The following is an 18432-nucleotide window of genomic DNA, read 5'->3' as shown; positions in this document are numbered from 1 at the left end:
AATCACATGGTGGTGAGGTGTTTTTAAATCACATGGTGGTGAGGTGTTTTGAATTACGTGGTGGTGAGGTATTTATAATTACGTGGTGGTGAGGTGTTTTTAAATCACATGGTGGTGAGGTATTTTGAATTATGTGGTGGTGAGGTGTTTTTAAATCACATGGTGGTGAGGTGTTTTGAATTACGTGGTGGTGAGGTATTTTGAATTATGTGGTGGTGAGGTGTTTTTAAATGACGTGGTGGTGAGGTGTTTTTAAATCACATGGTGGTGAGGTGTTTTTAAATCACATGGTGGTGAGGTGTTTTTAAATCACATGGTGGTGAGGTGTTTTGAATTACGTGGTGGTGAGGTATTTATAATTACGTGGTGGTGAGGTGTTTTTAAATCACATGGTGGTGAGGTGTTTTGAATTACGTGGTGGTGAGGTATTTTGAATTATGTGGTGTTGAGGTGTTTTTAAATCACATGGTGGTGAGGTGTTTTGAATTACGTGGTGGTGAGGTATTTTGAATTACGTGGTGGTGAGGTATTTATAATTACGTGGTGGTGAGATGTTTTAATTACGTGGTGATGAGGTGTTTTGAATTACGTGGTGGTGAGGTATTTTGAATTACGTGGTGGTGAGGTATTTATAATTACGTGGTGGTGAGATGTTTTAATTACGTGGTGATGAGGTGTTTTGAATTACGTGGCGGTGAGGTGTTTTGAATTACGTGGTGGTGAGGTATTTATAATTACGTGGTGGTGAGGTGTTGTTAAATGACATGGTGGTGAGGTGTTTTTAATTTAGTGGCTGTGAGGTGTTTTTATTACGTGTTTTATGGCTGTGAGGTGTTTTAAATTACTTGGTGGTGAGGTGTTTTGAATTTCGTGGTGGTGAGGTGTTTTGAATTTCGTGGTGGTGAGGTGTTTTGAATTACGTGGTGGTGAGGTGTAATCGTCCCAAACTTCCAGTCTGCACCTACCCCTCCCCTGCGTATGTGCTGAGGGGTTCTTTCTTGAAAAAAAAAAACATTCAACCTAAATCTTCAACCTAAATTGCCTATAAAAATGTAACATCACAAACACAACAAATACATTTGTGCAAAATAATTGTTTGTATTATGATTGGTGAAAATCATGACAACACAGCAACTCAGGTGCAGTCATTATTCTCAGCTAAAATAAGCCCGTTGCTCAGTAACGACGCTTGGTGAGGCGAGCGTAGCGAGCCGAGCCAAGCTAGTATATATATATATATATATATATATATACAAACTGTATGTTTATTTGTTAGGGAATTTTTTTTTTACGGGGTGTCCATAAAGTCCTTGAGCAGCTTTAAAAACTTTTATTACTTTTGATGTACACCTGATAGTAACAAATTATACATGGTTCATGAAAGCATCATTCATCGAGTTTTTATAAAATACTATTCAAATATTTAGGCTTCAACATAACCACCATTTTTCGTAATATGCTGTTCAATCAGATATTCCAACTTGTGGAAAACATTCTCCTGTTGTTGATGACCAACTTCATGAATTGCATTTGTGATTGTAGCTTCCAGTGTACTTGTGTGTGCGCTTAGTTAACGTGTGTGTCTTGATACACCCATATGGCTGTAAAATGATCACACGCTGTCAGCTTCCATCACCTGGGAGGGAGGGAAGGAAGAATGAATGATAGAATAAGGAAAAACTAGAATTTGGAGCAGTTATGATAGGCTTCCAGGCAAAATGGGCACCATTCCACATGACTGATTATGTCATCATTTTCAATAAATTACCCTCATTTTCAATTTTCCTTCAATAAACCCTCATGGGTAGTCGATCATATTTGTAAAATTTGCTTTGAATCGGTTCAGCGGATCTGGAGATATAGATTTTCAATTTTTTTTCCCTTAAATCCAAGATGGCTACCACACCATGTGACATGTCATAGTTTGCAAAACAAATTCGTCATTTGTTGTCAATCATGCGGAAGAAGTTTCGCATTGATCCGTTGAGTAGTTCTGGAGATATGGTTATTCAAAATATTTTTTCCTTAAATCCAAGATGGCTGCCATATCATGCGTCTGATGTCATAGTTCAGAAACATTTTTCCTTATGGGGAGTTGATCATACATATGAAATTTCGTGTTGATCTGTTCAGCAGTTCTAGACAAAAAAAAAGATGTTTAAATGTTTTTCTTAAATCCAATATGGCTGCCATATCACGTGACTGATGACCTCATAGTTTACAAATATTTTTCCCACACAAGTAGTTGATCATACGTGTGGCATTTTGCATTGATCAGTTAAGCGGTCCTCTGGAAAAGGTTATTTAATTTTTATGCATAAATTCAAGATGACAGCCAAACCACATGACTGATGACATCATAGTTTGGAAATATTTTTTCCCCTTCGGTATGTAAACATGTGTTTCAAGTTTTGTATCGATCTGATAAGCGGTTTCGGAGAGGTGGGTTTTATTTATTTATTTTTGAATCCAATATGGCCGCCAAACCATGTGACCGATGTTTCTTTTTGCAAACCTTTATCACCATGGCTAGGCGATCATATTTGTTAAATTTTGCGTTGATCCGTTCATCGGTTCTGGAGAAGATGACGTTTATGTTAATGATGTCATCGGCAATGGCAGCCAATGTAAGTCCAAATTGCAAAAACAAAATTCAAGATGCACTAAGTTACATTGGTATCTATGATGAGTTAAAGTTTTGTCGAGCTAGCTATAACGGTTTTCTCGGAATCGTCTCCACAACATATGTGAGAATAATAATAATCTTTACAGAACAATAGGCTTACAGTTGGAACCTCTCTGGAAGCCTAATGAGGTTGTAATAAGAGGTGGTGATTATGGGGAACTTATCAGAGCTGTCAAAACAAATTGAAAAAATGTGTCGTGGAAAGTTGTAAATTGTTCACATATGAACCATCCACCACATGAGCAAATATTTGATGTTAAAAAGTACGCAAATTGTTCACGAGGGAATTCGGCCTTATCGAGGCCACCGAGTCCCCACACTTAAACTCACCGAGCTATTGTGAAGGACAACTGAACAAATTTTTTATGCCTCTGCTGCCAAAGTCGCCAGAGTCATTATGTTTTTGGGTTGTCCGTTCATTCATCCGTGATAGGTTTTCATTACCGCGACAACTTAAGAAGAGCTGAAGGAATCTAAGTCAAACTTGGTACACTTATGTATAATGATGCAAAGATGAATGGATTAGATTATGGGGTCAAACCTCAGAGGTCCCGTAGGGTAAAAATTCTGCTACCGAGCTAATTTGTGAACCAGTGATGGGATTTTGACCAAACTTGCTGTAAGTACAGCCTATGTTATGATACAAAGATGAACTGATTAGATGCCAGCATCTAGAGGTCAAAGGTCAGAGTCTGTAGTAGGTTTTCGTTACTGCTGTAACTTAAGAAAAGAACAGCTGAAGGGAACTAAGTCAAACTTGGTACAAGTATGTATAATGATGTAAAAATAAATGAATGATGTTATGGGGTCAAGAGGTGAAACGGCAGAGGTCCTGCTCGATTAAAATTTTTTTTTTACTGCGCTAACTTATGTACCAGTAATATAATTTTGCCCAAACTTGACATAAGTATATATTATGACGCAACCATGAACTGATTAGATTTTGTCATCAAAGGCCAGAGGTAATGTCAAGCAAAAATGTGATACTTTGAAAACGGTTGAAGGAATTTAAATCAAACTTGGTACAAGTATGTGTATAAATGATGCAATAATGTGGGTGGAGGCATATCTGTCGATGTCGCAACAAAAGCTAGGTGCAAACGTTTGTGGTTCACAAGTTGTTGCGCAATGTAATTTTTACTTCACATGACCTCTGCCCTTTGACCTCTTGACCCCAATATCTAATCAGTTCATGTTTACATCATCTATCTATAATTCCAGTAATCTCTGTGTGTGTGTGTGTGTGTGTGTGTGTGTGTGTGTGTGTGTGTGTGTGTGTGTGTGTGTGTGTGTGTGTGTGTGTGTGTGTGTGTGTGTGTTTGTCTGTGACCGCTGTTTCTCGACAACCACGGGTCCGATATACTTGAAACTTGCCAGGTATATTGCTGGGGACCTGAGGATGTGCCTTTTCAAGGTTTCATATTAATCGGAGAAGTAGTTACCGAGCTATGGCGATTTAGCCGTTCGCCGTTCGCTTTGGCTTTGCGAATGGACCAAACCATTTCATGTAAATAGAGGGGGGGGGGGGGTTCTGTGGTCGTTACTGCCACGCGGTTTGGAATGTTTTTCCGAACGGGCACCCACGTACGGGCACGTCCTAGTCTATCTATAATGCCAGTAATCTCTGTGTGTCTGTCTGTGACCGCTGTTTCTCGACAACCACGGGTCCGATATACTTGAAACTTGCCAGGTATATTGCTGGGGACCCGAGGATGTGCCTTTTCAAGGTTTCATATTAATCGGACAAGTAGTTAGCGAGCTATGTCCAAAAAACGATTCAACCAATCAGAGAGCAGCGAGCTATCACGTGTGCCGAACGTGGCGAACAGACTCTGCCTCGGACGGCACATTTTAGAGCGTATTCATTTATTTCACGTTGGCAAACTATGTTGGCGTTAAACTATGTTTTAAAACTAATTAAAACTAATTTGCGATTCTTTCGCTTTCCTGCGCGTTTGTGCACGCTATGGCGATTTCTTTACCAAACTCCGCAAGCCGTTCGCTTTGGACCAAACCATTTCATGTAAATAGAGGGGGGGGGGGGGGGGATTGTCACCGTACTCGCAAGCCGTTCGCTTTGGACCAAACCATTTCATGTAAATAGAGGGGGGGGGATATAATTTTAGATATATATATAGTACGGGCATGCCCTAGTTGTACATAATTGTACCAAGTTTGATTGAAATCCCTTCAGCTGTTCTCAAGTTATCACATTTTTACCTGACATGACCTCTGACCTTTGACATCTTGATGCCCCAATCCAATCAGTTCATCTTTGCATCACATACGAGTATACGTATACCAAATTTGTTCAGAAGCCCATCACTTGTTTATCGCAGTCACGAAAACCTGTCACGGACGGACGGAAGGACGGACGGACGGAAGGACGGACGGACGGACGGACGGACGGACGGAAGGACGGACGGACGGACGGAAGGACGGACGGAAGGACGGACGGAAGGACGGACGGACGGACAGAAGGACGGACGGAAGGAAGGACGGACGGACGGACGGAGGACAGCCATACGATCAACCTGAAAACAAAATGCTTTAAATTAAAAATCCTGTAAGTATAAACCATTTCAAAGTGTTAGCACACTCTTGCCGTGACTGTCATGTGATATTATCGAAAATGAACCCTTTATTTTGCTTCGATCTTGTGTGGTCTTCAAAGCACACCTTGATCCCGGAAATATTCGCCGTTTTAACTGCTTGGCGTCCAAGTCTGAAGGAAGATACGACACTCCACATTATCTTGCAAAGATAGATATGGAGTTTAAATTGTATAATTTCAAACGTCCTGGCATTGCAGTCCTTTTATTAGAATTTTATTTTATTTTAGATCCAAAATAAAAGTTCATTTTTACTTCCTGTAAAAATTGATTGTAAATTGTTGATTGGTGCAAGATTTATACTTTGGGGATATGGCCGATCAGTGAGGCTGGTTCATGGTACGGTAAGTTAAAATAAACTTTTATTTTGGATTTAAAATAAAATGAAATTCTAATACAAGGACTATGAGGCCAGGACGTTTGAAAATATGCAATTTAAACTCAAGGTCTATCGTTGTAAGATAATACTGAGGTACCGCATCTTCCTCTTCTGTTTTGTGTGCGTGGCTGGTTGGAAATGGTTTATGCGTAGCTGGAGGTGTTTTGTGTGATTCGTGGAAGATTGTTTTATAACTGTGTTATGCGGGTGGTGGTGATAGATGGTTGGTTGGAGCTGCTTTGTGTTTATGTGCTGCTGACGAAGGTGGTTTTAGAACTATGTGCGTAGCTGTTGCGGGATGTTTTTGCACCTGCGAAAAACCATGAATACGAGAAGCATATGGCCGCAAATGTAGAAGCAGGTCACATTTTATGAATCGAGAATACACGGAATCCGCAAATGTCAGAACCGTGAATTACGGGGTTTTATAGTGTAATGGAATTCATCCAAGACCTCGTTCACAGAAGTGAGGCTTTATTGAAATCGATTCACACAAGTCCTAGGCACACAAGAAATTAACGTATTAGCTATTGAATCATATACAGTATAAGTATGTAGTTTACTCAACCATAGTATAAAGACCAAGCCATCAATCTGGTCTCACCAAGATGAATGAAGCGCATACCAGTACAGGGTGTGTTCAGACCGCGTAATTCTCCCCTCACACGTAAAGATAAAGAGTGCTCGACTTTATCCAGCACGCATTAGATCACCACACCCCAGAATCCCCTCTCCTTCTTCTTCAGTTTCACTACATATAGTATTTGATTTTCTTGTGGTTCTTTTTTTTTTTGTTCTTTTTTTACTCTTATGGGAGTTGTTGTATGCAGATGATCTGGTGTTGATTGCGAAAAGTATGGATGGACTGAAGGAAAAGATGAACAAGTGGAAGGAATGTATGGAGACAAAAGGTCTGAAGGTGAATATCGGAAAGACGAAGGCGATGGCAAGTGGTAAAGCATGTGGTGAGGTGGAAAGAACTGGGAAGTGGCCGTGTGCTGTGTGCAGGAAGGGTGTCGGAGTGAACTCCATTCAATGTACAATGTGCGCTGAGTGGGTTCATCAAAAATGTAGTGATCTGAGAGGGTCATTAACCAGTGTGGCAGCTACATTCAATTCTAAGGTGTGCATAGAGGGAGCTGCAGATGGAGGAAATGTTGAGTTGGATCTTGGAGACGGCATGAAGCTGGAAGGTGTGAAAACATTTTGCTACCTCAGAGACGTGCTGAATGGAGAAGGTGGATCAGACTCGGCAACGGTTACTAGAGTGAGATGTGCATGGAAGAAGTTTCGGGAACTGAGTGGCATGCTGATGAGGAGGGGAGTGTCGTTGAAGCTGAAGGGAAAGGTGTATGCTGCATGTGTGAGAAGTTATGATTTATCGGAGCGAGACATGAGTAATGAACGTAGAGCAGCAACGAAGGCTGGAAAGGGTGGAAATGCGAATGGTTCGGTGGATGTGCGGAGTATCGTTGAGAGAGGGGAAGACAAATGATGAATTGCGAAAGATGATGGGAATAGAGCCTGTGATTGATGCTGTGAAGCGGAACAGGTTGAAATGGTTTGGTCATGTGTTGAGGAAGGATGAAAGTGACTGGTTGAGAAGAGTGATGGAAATGAATGTAGAAGGAAGTAGAGGACGAGGAAGACCGAGAAAGACTTGGCTAAAGATGGTGGAAGAAGAAATCCGGGCAAGGGGGTTGACGAGGGGAGATGCAGAAAATAGGGCAAAATGGAGAAGATTGTCATGGGGACCGCAAGGCTAACCCCTGCTCTAGCAGGGAAAATGGCCTTAAAATGCATGTTGTTGTGTGTTGTTTGTTTTTTTACTCTTATGGCACTGCCTCAAATGGATTGAGATGCCGGAGCGGTGCTCAGGTGCACTAAAGCAACTCTACACCCAAGATTTTAATGTAGATGTCAGATCCATAAACAAAATGGTTGTGAAGTCGCTGTTGGCCGAAGTTCACAGCTTTCCAGTGAGGAAACGAATGGGAAAAACCGACGCTTGATTGGCAAGGCTGTACTGATAACGGCATCGCAAAAAGTTGTGCTATGTAGTCTTTATTGCCATTGATATGTTTTATTGTACTATAAGTCAGTGCAGATTGGTTTAGAATGCGAGAGCCCACAGGGCCCAGAAAATAACTTTTCATCTTTATTGCCTTTCTGTGTAGGTTGATGAATATTTATTCCCTCTACTCAACTGATATACTTCACAATTCCTCTCTCATATGATCACTTTATTGTTAGAGCCAGCATAAAAAGAAAATGCAGGAAATACGGTGAATGAATTAGATTTTCAGCAATGCATTCGCCACGTTTTTTTGTTCATTGTAGCAGAGGTGGACAGTCAATCGAGATAATTATTTACATCTGCTTTTCACAGTGTGTGCATTATCTTTCGGTCTCGTTGTATACAGTACTTTATCTCCAGGGTTTCTGAATTTTCTTTGTGATCTGTTTTTAATTAATCTGTTGGAGTTCCCATCTGAAACTCTGGCTCATGATGTGGGAACATGATGTGGGTTCAAATTCTGCATCGTGTTATTCTGTGAAACTGTCGGGGTGGCGGGTTGTCTTGTTGGAGGGTTGGGTGGGGTTCGGGGGTCGGATAGGTTATGGTGACGAAGGAGATGGGACGTGTCTCCAGAGGAGTGTTACTCTCTGATAGACAAACAATTGATAGAGTTTTGTGTATTTTGTATTTCAAATTACCATTTGAAACAGAACTGCTAAAGACCACATACCTTGGGTCATTGGGATGTTCAGTTTTCATCACAGCAGACGAGCCTGATTCCTGGCATTGGCTTCCCCTTAAAATTGCCTTGAGATTCTTAAAAGTGCATATTATTTTTGTGTGTACAATAAGTTAATTATTTTCAAGTTTTTTTTTAATTTTTATTCGCTCCCACTCCCCTGTTCGGTAAAGGTACAGTGCCTTCAGAAAGTATTCACACCCCTTTGACTTTTTTCACATTTTCTGCTCTGACACGCACTGTTAACTGTGGGACCTGATGCAGAAAGGTGTGTTTCTTTCTAAATCACGTCCAATCAATTGAATTGGCCACAGGTGGACTCCATTAAATTTGTCGAGACATCTCAAGAATGATCAAAGGGAATGGGATGCATCTGAGCTCAATTAGGAATGTCATAGCAAAGGGGTTGTATACTTATTGACTCGACATTTCAGCTTTTCATTTTTAATTATTTTGTAAAAATAATTCTAAAACATCGGGGCAATACCCCTGGCGTTCATCTGGTAGAATAAACACTATACTGCACTAACTAAAGGTATTTTAAACCAATTTCAATGCTTGCTAGAAGACAGGGCAGCATGTAGAATCATACTAACATAATCATAAGATTTTATTTGAACAAACAAACAGAAAATACCTATTTCCCACCCCCCCCCCTACCTCCCACGCCGTGTACCTCTTCAGACCCCAATTTTTCCAATGCCTTGAACAAACAGTGGTACATCATGGATGATGAAGGTTATTGTGAAGTTTCATCAAAATTGTGTGTGTCGGTTATGAGAAAAAAAGCAAATACCTATTTTGGGGGGCAACCCCCCCCTTAGACACCTAAAGGGGCAGATGTTTTTAATGCGGTGATCAAACTTTGGTACGTCAGGGGTGGTGAAGGTTGTGGTGAAGTTTCATCGAAATTGTGTGTGTAGTTTCAGAGAAGAAAGCAAATATGTATTTTGGGGGGGTCAAACCCAGACCCAATTTGATCCCCGTAGACCCCCAAAGGGGCAGATATTTTTAATGGCATGAACAAACTTTGGTACATCACGGGTGATAAAGGTTGTGGTAAAGTTTCATCGAAACAATGTCTGTAGTTTCAGAGGAAAAAGGAAATTACTATTTTGGGGGTCAAACCTGGATCCACTTTGACCTCCGGTAAACCTCCTTAGACCCAGATTTTTTTTAATGCCGTGAACAAACTTTAGTTAGAACACAACAACTATAATTTGTGTACATTTCCCACTTTCATCATTCTAACATGTCTACAAATATGTTGGGCCACAAACAAACTCAACAGTCCTCACATTAGATGAGACATTCTTTTTGTGAATAAATATTGTTTCATTGATCAGGTGGAAAAGTGGAAAGCAGCGGAAATCTTTCATCAACTCGATATTACATATTTTAAAGTACCACCTGAATGAGGGCACCGTTTTTGTCAATTGTGCATGTGCACACACGTGCATGTTTGTCAGTGACAATTTGTCCTTGTTTTCCATTATTATTTTCTCAGTCCCACACCACACCTCCACTTCTCAACACGCTACCCACACACACTGCCCTGTGAGTACTACAAGCTGTACCAGGCCAAGGCCCACCTCGTACTGCGTCTCATCGAAAACCGCATCAGCATGGAGTTTCTGCTGCAGGCAAGGGGGTTGGAAGGGTTTAACTCTGGAGGATCATTCTGTCCCTGTGTAACTGTCACCTTGAGGTGTGCTGTACCAAAAATTGCACTTTATGGTCCCCTCTCTCTCTAGGTGTTCAACAAACTTCTCTCATTGGCCAACACCGCCTCTTCACAGCGCTACCAATCGCACATGTGGAGCCAGATGCTGCTCTCCACGGCAGGCTTTCTCAAGTCAATATCCATTGTCTCGGGAAAGGACATCCAGCCATTGATTCGACAATGGGTGTATCCTTACGGAATGCTCGACAGCAGATTGGTCGGCTTACTTTTGCCTTCATGGAAAAATGAAATAGAGTAGCATCGTGATTTGATGTTCATTCATTCGGTCAAATGGTGAGATTAGGAATTAGTAGAATAATCCTCCACCCAAAGGACAAGGTTATACTGTCAGGTGAGTTTATAAAGGCTTCAATACCTAACCCTTCTCGTAATTTTTTTTTTGTCTTCAAAATGAGGAAGAAGAGGGGTGAATATTGCTTGCACTTTATGTCATACAGTGTGTTTCATTTGCACCGTAAACGGTTCCTCTGCTGAAACAGCTTACGGTAGCACCTTTTTCTTCTGCCACAAGAGAAATCTGCCTTCAACCAGGCCAGTTAAGTGTTCTTGTGGGATGTTTTTCCATATTTCTTCAGTAAGTGAGAGCAGTTTCTTGGTTTCATCATGAATGTACATCAGTTCCAGCCATCTGTTGTCATGCTCCAGCTCCTGTAACCAATGAAGACAAATGGCACACAAAATCAAGGCCCCGTACTGCCGCTTTTTCAACAACGAAGAGCTGCTGGTGCTTTGGGCAGAAGAGAATATTCAGTCTTTTTGTGGTGCTGAAGAGAATATGCATTTAGTATCCAAGTTATGTGAAACAGCGACGGAATGGAATGTGAAAGCTGAAATTTGCATGCAAACAAATTTCAAAATGTCAAAACAGAGCGAAGAGCTGGATAAAGCCAAAAACAAGTCAGGACTGTACCACCAGAAACCTGATGCCACCTTCTGGGAACAGACCTGCAACGGCTCATCACACGTACATCCAGTTCATCATTCTTGTCACCCGCAACCCCGTGAGGAAGTGGGAGCAGCTTGGACCACTTTTCCTTTGCAGAAGCGAGGCTCATGAAAGAGCAGGGTAGAGTTCACAGTGGAAGAAACCACAAGATAATGAGGGAAGGTGAGAAAGCACCAGGAAGAAAGATGGTTGGGTTAGGAAAGGTCAATAGGGATGATTAAGATCATGGGTCAGAATTGCCGATGTCAAGAGATGGTGATACACTGCTTGCTTGAAGCACTGAAAGGGAAGAGAGACAGAAGAGCCTCTGGAAGGTTGGTACTATAGACAGGAGAAACGAGGAATAAAAGAGGTGTGCAGTCAGTGTGGATTTTGGAAGCTTAACCAGGATGGGGTTCCTGGAAAAACACGTGCATCCTGGAGTAGATATGAGGAGTCGGAGGCTGAGAGAGCACAGGGAGCAATGATGGAGAAGCAGCGGTTAAAAAACAAAAACAAAAAAAAAACAGAGACCACCAACTTCAGAGAATAGTCGTAAATGCCTCTTGAAATGGAATACTTTGCGTAGCGAATGATTTATAAATGTTTTTTTTTTCCACAGAGATATTACAGTGCCATTTGTCCTTTTGTTTCACAATGAATCACCAAAACAGTTCGAAGTGTAGCCATCATTTGTTGCTCCATGACTCCCGGACAGCGAGCAGAGCGGTGTCGTGAAGTTCTTTGGAACTTTTGTGTTCAACCGCAAGCGTAACATCTTGGAGCTGGAACTTAAACAGGACTGCTTTTCACAAGGCACGCAGAAATACGTGGTGAGTTTGAGAAATACGTGGAAATATGTCTGCTGTTATCAGCGTCGAAAGAGGAAATATAGGAAAATCAAAGGCCTGTTGTTTCACTGTCTCGGTATCACCGGCTTACAGCTTTCTTTGAAGCGTGCGTCTTAGCTTCCTGCTGTGTCAAATGTCAAATATCAAATGTGAACTAAACTTGTGAGGTTATGTTATTTCGAAGTTTTATGAGAATTTTACATATTACCTGCCAGTTGGTAGTTTGTTGGAATAACAGGAATATTTTTGTCATAAAAGTGCCTGAAAAAGCTTTCTTCTTTGATGAAAGACATCATCTTTTTAACATTCTTTTTCTGTACGATGACTTATGACAAAACGAGGTGGATGAGTCTGGGTAGGCAAGAAAAACAAACTCATTAGATTTTGATTCACATCCGAATCCAGATCTGGCCTATCATTGGGCTACAAAACAAATTGTTGTGCGGAGGCACAGTCGTGGCCAAAAATATTGGCACCCCTGCACTTTTTTCAAATAATGCACCATTTCTTCCAGAAAATTGTTGAAATTAAAAAAATATTTTGGTATCCACATATGTATTTTTTTGGTTTGCAGTGGAACAAAACAAAAAAGCTGAAAAAATTACTAAATCTTAACTGATTCCACACAGAAACCCTAAAATACACAACAACAACAACAACAACAGGCATTTTAAGGCCATTTTCCCTGCTAGAGCGGGGGTTAGCCTTGCGGTCCCCATGACAATGTTCTCCATTTTGCCCTATTTTCTGCATCTCCCCTTGTTTAACCCCCTTGCCCGCATTTCTTCTTCGACCATCTTTAGCCAAGTCTTTCTCGGTCTTCCCCGTCCTCTACTTCCTTCTACATTCATTTCCATCACTCTTCTCAACCAGTCACTTTCATCCTTCCTCAACACATGACCAAACCATCTCAACCTGTTTCTCTTCACAGCATCAATCACAGGCTCTATTCCCATCATCTTTCGCAATTCATCATTTGTCTTCCTCTCTCTCAACGATACTCCGCACATCCACCGAACCATTCGCATTTCCACCCTTTCCAGCCTTCGTTGCTACTCTACGTTCATTACCCATGTCTCACTCCCATAAATCATAACACTTCTCACACATGCAGCATACACCTTTCCCTTCAGCTTCAACGACACTCCCCTCCTCGTCAGCACGCCACTCAGTTCCCGAAACTTCTTCCATGCATATCTCAACCGAGCAACTCGAGTCTGATCCACCTTCTCCATTCAGCACGTCTCCTAGGTAACAAAATGTTTTCACACCTTCCAGCTTCACGCCATCTCCAAGATCCAACTCAACATTTCCTCCATCTGCAGCTCCCTCTGTGCTAACCTTACACTTGAATGTAGCTGCCACACTGGTTAATGACCCTCTCAAACCACTACATTTTTGATGAACCCACTCAGCGCACATTGTACATTGAATGGAATTCACTCCGACACCCTTCCTGCACACAGCACACGGCCACTTCCCAGTTCTTTCCACCTCACCACATCCTTTACCACTTGCCATCACCTTCGTTTTTCCGATATTCACCTTCAGACCTTTTGTCTCCATACATTCCTTCCACTTGTTCATCTTCTCCTTCAGTCCATCTATACTTTCTGCAATCAACACCAGATCATCTGCATACAACAACTGCCACGGTAAACCCTCCTTTACGTTCTGAGCCAGCACCTCCATGACAGCTACAAATAGTAGTGGACTTAGTACCGACCCCTGATGCACTCCCACCTTCACCTCAAACTCACCACTGTTCCCGCCCTTCGTCTTTACAGCTGTGCGCGCTCTTTTGTTCATTGCCATCACTACTCTGATCAACCATTCCTCCACTCCTAACTTCCTCAATGCCCATGTCACAACCTCACGTGGAACCCTATCGAATGCTTTCTCCAGATCAACAAACCCAAGAAACAACTTCTTCCTCTTCTCCATGTACTTCTCCTGCAACTGCCTCACAATAAAAAGCGTGTCTGTCGTTCCTCTTCCTGGCATAAATCCAAACTGCATTTCGTCAATCTTCACTTTCTTCCTTATCCTCCTCTCCAACACCCTTTCCAATACCTTCATTCCATGCTCCAATAACCTTATTGCTCGATACGAGCCACAGTCCAGAGGGTCACCTTTCCCCTTGTATAGAGGGACGAGGGTACTCAGTTCCCAATCCACTGGAATGCGGCCTTCTTTCACCACCAGATTGCAGATCTCTGCCATTCTCTTCACACCCCAATTTCCCGCTGCCTTCAACATATCTCCCACAACTCCCGTCGGCCCTCCCGCTTTTCTACTCTTCATTGCTTTTATCGCTTCCTCAATTTCCTCCTCGGTTATCTTCTCTGCCGGTCCTAAAACTGGGTTACTCTCTATGTTGCCATCCCATTCATTCTCTGCATTCAACAGTATTTCCATATATCTCGTCCATCTTCCTTTAATTCCATCTGGGTCCACAACGATTTGTCCCACTTCATCCTTCAAGCAACTCACCCCCATCACATCACACCTCTCTTTCGCTATGTGCTTTGCAATCCTGAATACCGCTCTCTGACCCTCTTCCGAATCCAAGCGCTCTCCGAACATTTTCCTACATGCCTCCTGTGCCTTTGCTACCTCTTTCTTTGCAGCCTTCTTGGCTGCCTTATAACTTTCATGCTCTGCCTTTTCTGCCCCCATACCCTTCGCCTTCTGCCACTCCTTGAACTTCTTCCTCTTCTCGTCAATCTTCTTTCCAACTTAATCATCCCATCACCATGTTTCCGAGTGCCTCGGTGGTCCTTTTGTCCATCCACATACCTCACCAACGGCTCCCAACAGGCTATCTTTCATTGACATCCAACCACTTTCAAGCTCAACCACATCATCCTCGACCTGACTCAGCCTCTCTGTTAATGCCTCCCTCACTGTCACCTCTTTCAACCTCCACACCTTCATTCTCGGTTGGTACTTCACCCGCCGAGCTCTCCTCGCACCTTTCACCCTTATGTCGTGTCTCCACGCATGGCTGGCGGACTTCCTCTCTAGTCGTAGTCAACGTGTGGCCCTGAATGGGTTTCTCTCATCTCCTCTTCCTGTTCAGGCTGGAGTTCCCCAAGGCAGTGTTCTGGGCCCTGTGCTTTTTCTGGTCTTCATCAATGATCTCTCTGCCTCTCTTGAAAATCCTCTCTATCTCTTTGCTGACGACTCTACTCTCTGTCGCTCCATTCTTCATCCCTCAGATCGGCAGTCTGCAGCTCAGATCGGCAGTCTGCAGCCTCCTCACTCTCTGCAGACCTGGACAAAATCACAGACTGGGCAAACAAGTGGAACATGTCTTTCAATCCTGACAAATCTCACACTCTTACGATGTCTCTCCGAAAAGACCGACTGGACAACCCTCCCATCCACTTTCTGAATAATCCTCTCCAAGAAGTTCTGTCACTCAAGCTTTTGGGTCTCACTATCTGCCATGATCTTTCCTGGGAAAACCACATTTCAAATCTGGCCTCCAAAGCCAGTCGCCGACTGGGCATCCTCCGTCGTGCGAAGTCCTTCCTTGGCACACCTGAGCTCCTCACCACATACAAGGCTTTCATCCGCAGCTCAATGGAATACTGCTCTCCACTCTGGGCTGGTGCTCCTGCCTCACACCTAGCTTGCCTTCACGCTGTTGAAACCAAAGCATTCAGAATCATTGGAATCTCCCGCGATGAAGCTAACTCCAAGGGCCTCTCACTCACTCACCGCAGGCAGGTTGGTGGTCTTTCCGTCTTCTACCGACTCCTCTCTGGCCTTGCCCCCCCAGCTCTCTCTGGGCTCCGTCCCGCAAATATTCCTACAGGTCGCACAAGATCTGCCTGCAACCCTCTTATGGTTAAACTGCCAAAATCAAGACTCTCTGCTCACCTTCACTCCTTCATTCCTCTTTTCTCCCGCCTTTGGAACAAACTCCCTCACTCTCTTCAATCCCACTCCACCCTCCAAGTCTTTAAAACAGCTGTTCACCGCCATCTCTTATCTTCCCCCATCCAAAACCTTGATCTTTTCTACCCCCGCTAATTTCACCCCAATTCCACTTTTTTGAAATACCAACTTCTGTCCAGGAAGCCCTTGGTGTCCTTGTGTTTTATACTTCTCCCTCCCCCCCCCCGCCCCCCTTCCCATGCCTCCTCCCCCCGGGCCCTCTCCCTTCCACACATCTCCCTGCTCTCGGATGTTGTGTTTGTGTGCTTCCCCTTCTCTCCCCATCTTGTCTTCCGCTCCCTCTTTTTGGGTATTTTGTTTGTCTGGTTGATTTGTTTGTGAAGTAAATGTTAGCTCTTTCACGAGCGTCGATTCAGTATACAAAAAAAACAAACAAAAAAAAAACAAGTGGTGCTGTGAAACAGCCTCCTCCCCCGGGATCACCTTTGTGTCCCGGAGGTGCCCCTTATCTCGCCTACGCACCAGCAGGTAGTCAACGGTTGTCGTCGACCCACCTGACGTGTATGTAACAAGCTTATTATCCTCTTTCTGGAACTGAGTATTACAAATCAACAAATCAGATCCATCAGCAAACTCTAAAATCCTTTCACCTTCTCCATTTCTCACACCATATCCGTAACCCCCATGAACTCCCTCAAAACCGTCCATACTCCTTCCCACATGTCCATTTAGGTCTCCTCCTACCACAACAACTTCCTCATCTTTCACGTTTTCCATCAGCTTCTCTATAGCACACCAGAACTTGTCCTTCTCTTCATCACTCCGACCAACCTGCGGAGCATATCCCGAGATGACGTTCACCAAGAGCTTTCCAATCATCATTTTCACCATCATCAACCTTTCACTCACTCTAGTCACACTCACCACACTGTCTACAAACTCCTCAGAAAACAGGACACCAACACCATACACGCCCTCCGGGCACCCTTACCACACAAACTTGTATTTCTGTCCCTGCCTACCCTTCACCATTCTCACACCACTTCCCTTCCATCTCGTCTCCTGCACACAACATATGTCCACTCTTCTTCTGACCAATACTTCCACCACTTCTCCTGATCTCCCTGTCATTGTCCCTACATTCCATGTCCCAAATCTCAGAAACCGATCTCCACGTCGGGCATCAGACGTTTCGTCGTCATAAATGGAATGATTTCCACCCTTGTTTCGATCGGGTTCCCCACCTTGAGTTTTGACGAGAGGGAGTGGGGTCCCCCACGGGGTACTTCGGGCTGTACCCTGCCCATATGTAGTCGTAATTGTCATGGTTCTCTTTTTTGAGGCAATGTTTTTATGGCCGGATGCCCTTCCTGACGCCAACCCTTTTAGTCGCCTCCCACGACACGCAGGGATACGGTGTACCTATTCTAAACCGGGGTACACACCGGGGGAATGATTTAATGAATGATTAATGAAAATAATGCAAGCAAAAGGAATGTGTGGTACGAAAAAAATCCTAAATGAGGATCCTCTATTCAGACTCAAAGACACGAACAAGGGAAAAATGAAAGTAAAAATCAATGTCGGATGCCGTGTAGCCATTTAGCTCCAGTCTCAACGATGGTTTGGCGGCGTCACAGGTCCCTGTGTAGGAAAACACGCGTTGGCACGAAGTCGCGTTCACCACCAGCCGCTGGCGTGAAGCGAACAGGCCAGAGCTCCTTGGTCCTTCTCGTTCAGCTGCACCGAGCTCCGATCGTCCAGAACTGCTCTTGGTGTTTTTTCCCCACAAGTGCACCAGAGTGCAAGTGCATTTCCCAACAATGCTGCGACCGTCCGCCACATAAGGCGGACGAGGATTGGAGTTTTGGAGTTTTGTTTTGCAGTACCAGAGATAATTGGAGTTTTGGAGTTTTGCTCCAAATTGGAGTTTTGCCACGCAGCCAGTACCAGAGAGAGAGAGAGGAAAATGTGCGTCTGCTTGTTACGAATGCCGGAACAGAGAGGAAAAATTGTGACCGCTCACGATGAAGCTCAGCACAGAGAGTGAGAGAGAGAAAATGGTGGTCGCTTCACTTTTTCTTCCTCCGTTCTCGAAGGTCCCCTCTCCAATCACCGAGCGCCGTCAAATTGTCCCAACCAATCGTCCTTCGGGGCGTGGCCTCATGGCCATTCTTGACGCCCATCGAGAATGTTCAGCTGGGCGGGGTCGTAATGTCCGGGTGCTGTCGACGATTATGGTGGTTGTAATTATGTGCCGATTGCATGGCTGGCCGAGTGAGTTTTATATGAACAAAGGGAAAAATATCAAGGGAAATTACACACTGGGGATTATTCTTAAGCCCTACCTAATCAGCATCCCTGATTAGTTCCCTACTTAGTTAAATGAAAGTTCTTCTTCGTCGTGACATTTGGGGCACGCTGATCTATACAATTCTATCTCGACTAAGGTATTTCGTTACCTACCCCCCCCCCCCCCCCCCCACACACACATAATAGTACTTTACTTACACGAGTGGCTTTTTTGTGATATGCATTGGCGCATTCAAGGGTGTATCATAGCATATGAC

The 18432-nt window shown here is 43.5% G+C and overlaps 1 protein-coding gene across 5 annotated transcripts in view; it reads left to right on the top strand.

Annotated features, from left to right (window-relative positions):
* Positions 1-18432, top strand: part of TAF2 (TATA-box binding protein associated factor 2) — a 162170-nt gene that overhangs the window by 52877 nt on the left and 90861 nt on the right. For all 5 annotated transcript variants that reach the window (XM_068134798.2, XM_078767761.1, XM_078767762.1 and 2 more), the window contains exons 11-13: positions 9944-10079; positions 10191-10345; positions 11824-11938. In XM_068134798.2, coding sequence (XP_067990899.2) covers positions 9944-10079; positions 10191-10345; positions 11824-11938 — 406 coding nt within the window. The remainder of the gene's footprint in view (positions 1-9943; positions 10080-10190; positions 10346-11823; positions 11939-18432) is intronic.

The sequence above is a fragment of the Myxine glutinosa genome, chromosome 13 (genome assembly GCF_964187855.1).
Source record: "Myxine glutinosa chromosome 13, kmMyxGlut1.1, whole genome shotgun sequence".
NCBI lineage: Eukaryota > Metazoa > Chordata > Myxini > Myxiniformes > Myxinidae > Myxine > Myxine glutinosa.
This window is presented reverse-complemented; position numbering and strand designations above follow the sequence as displayed.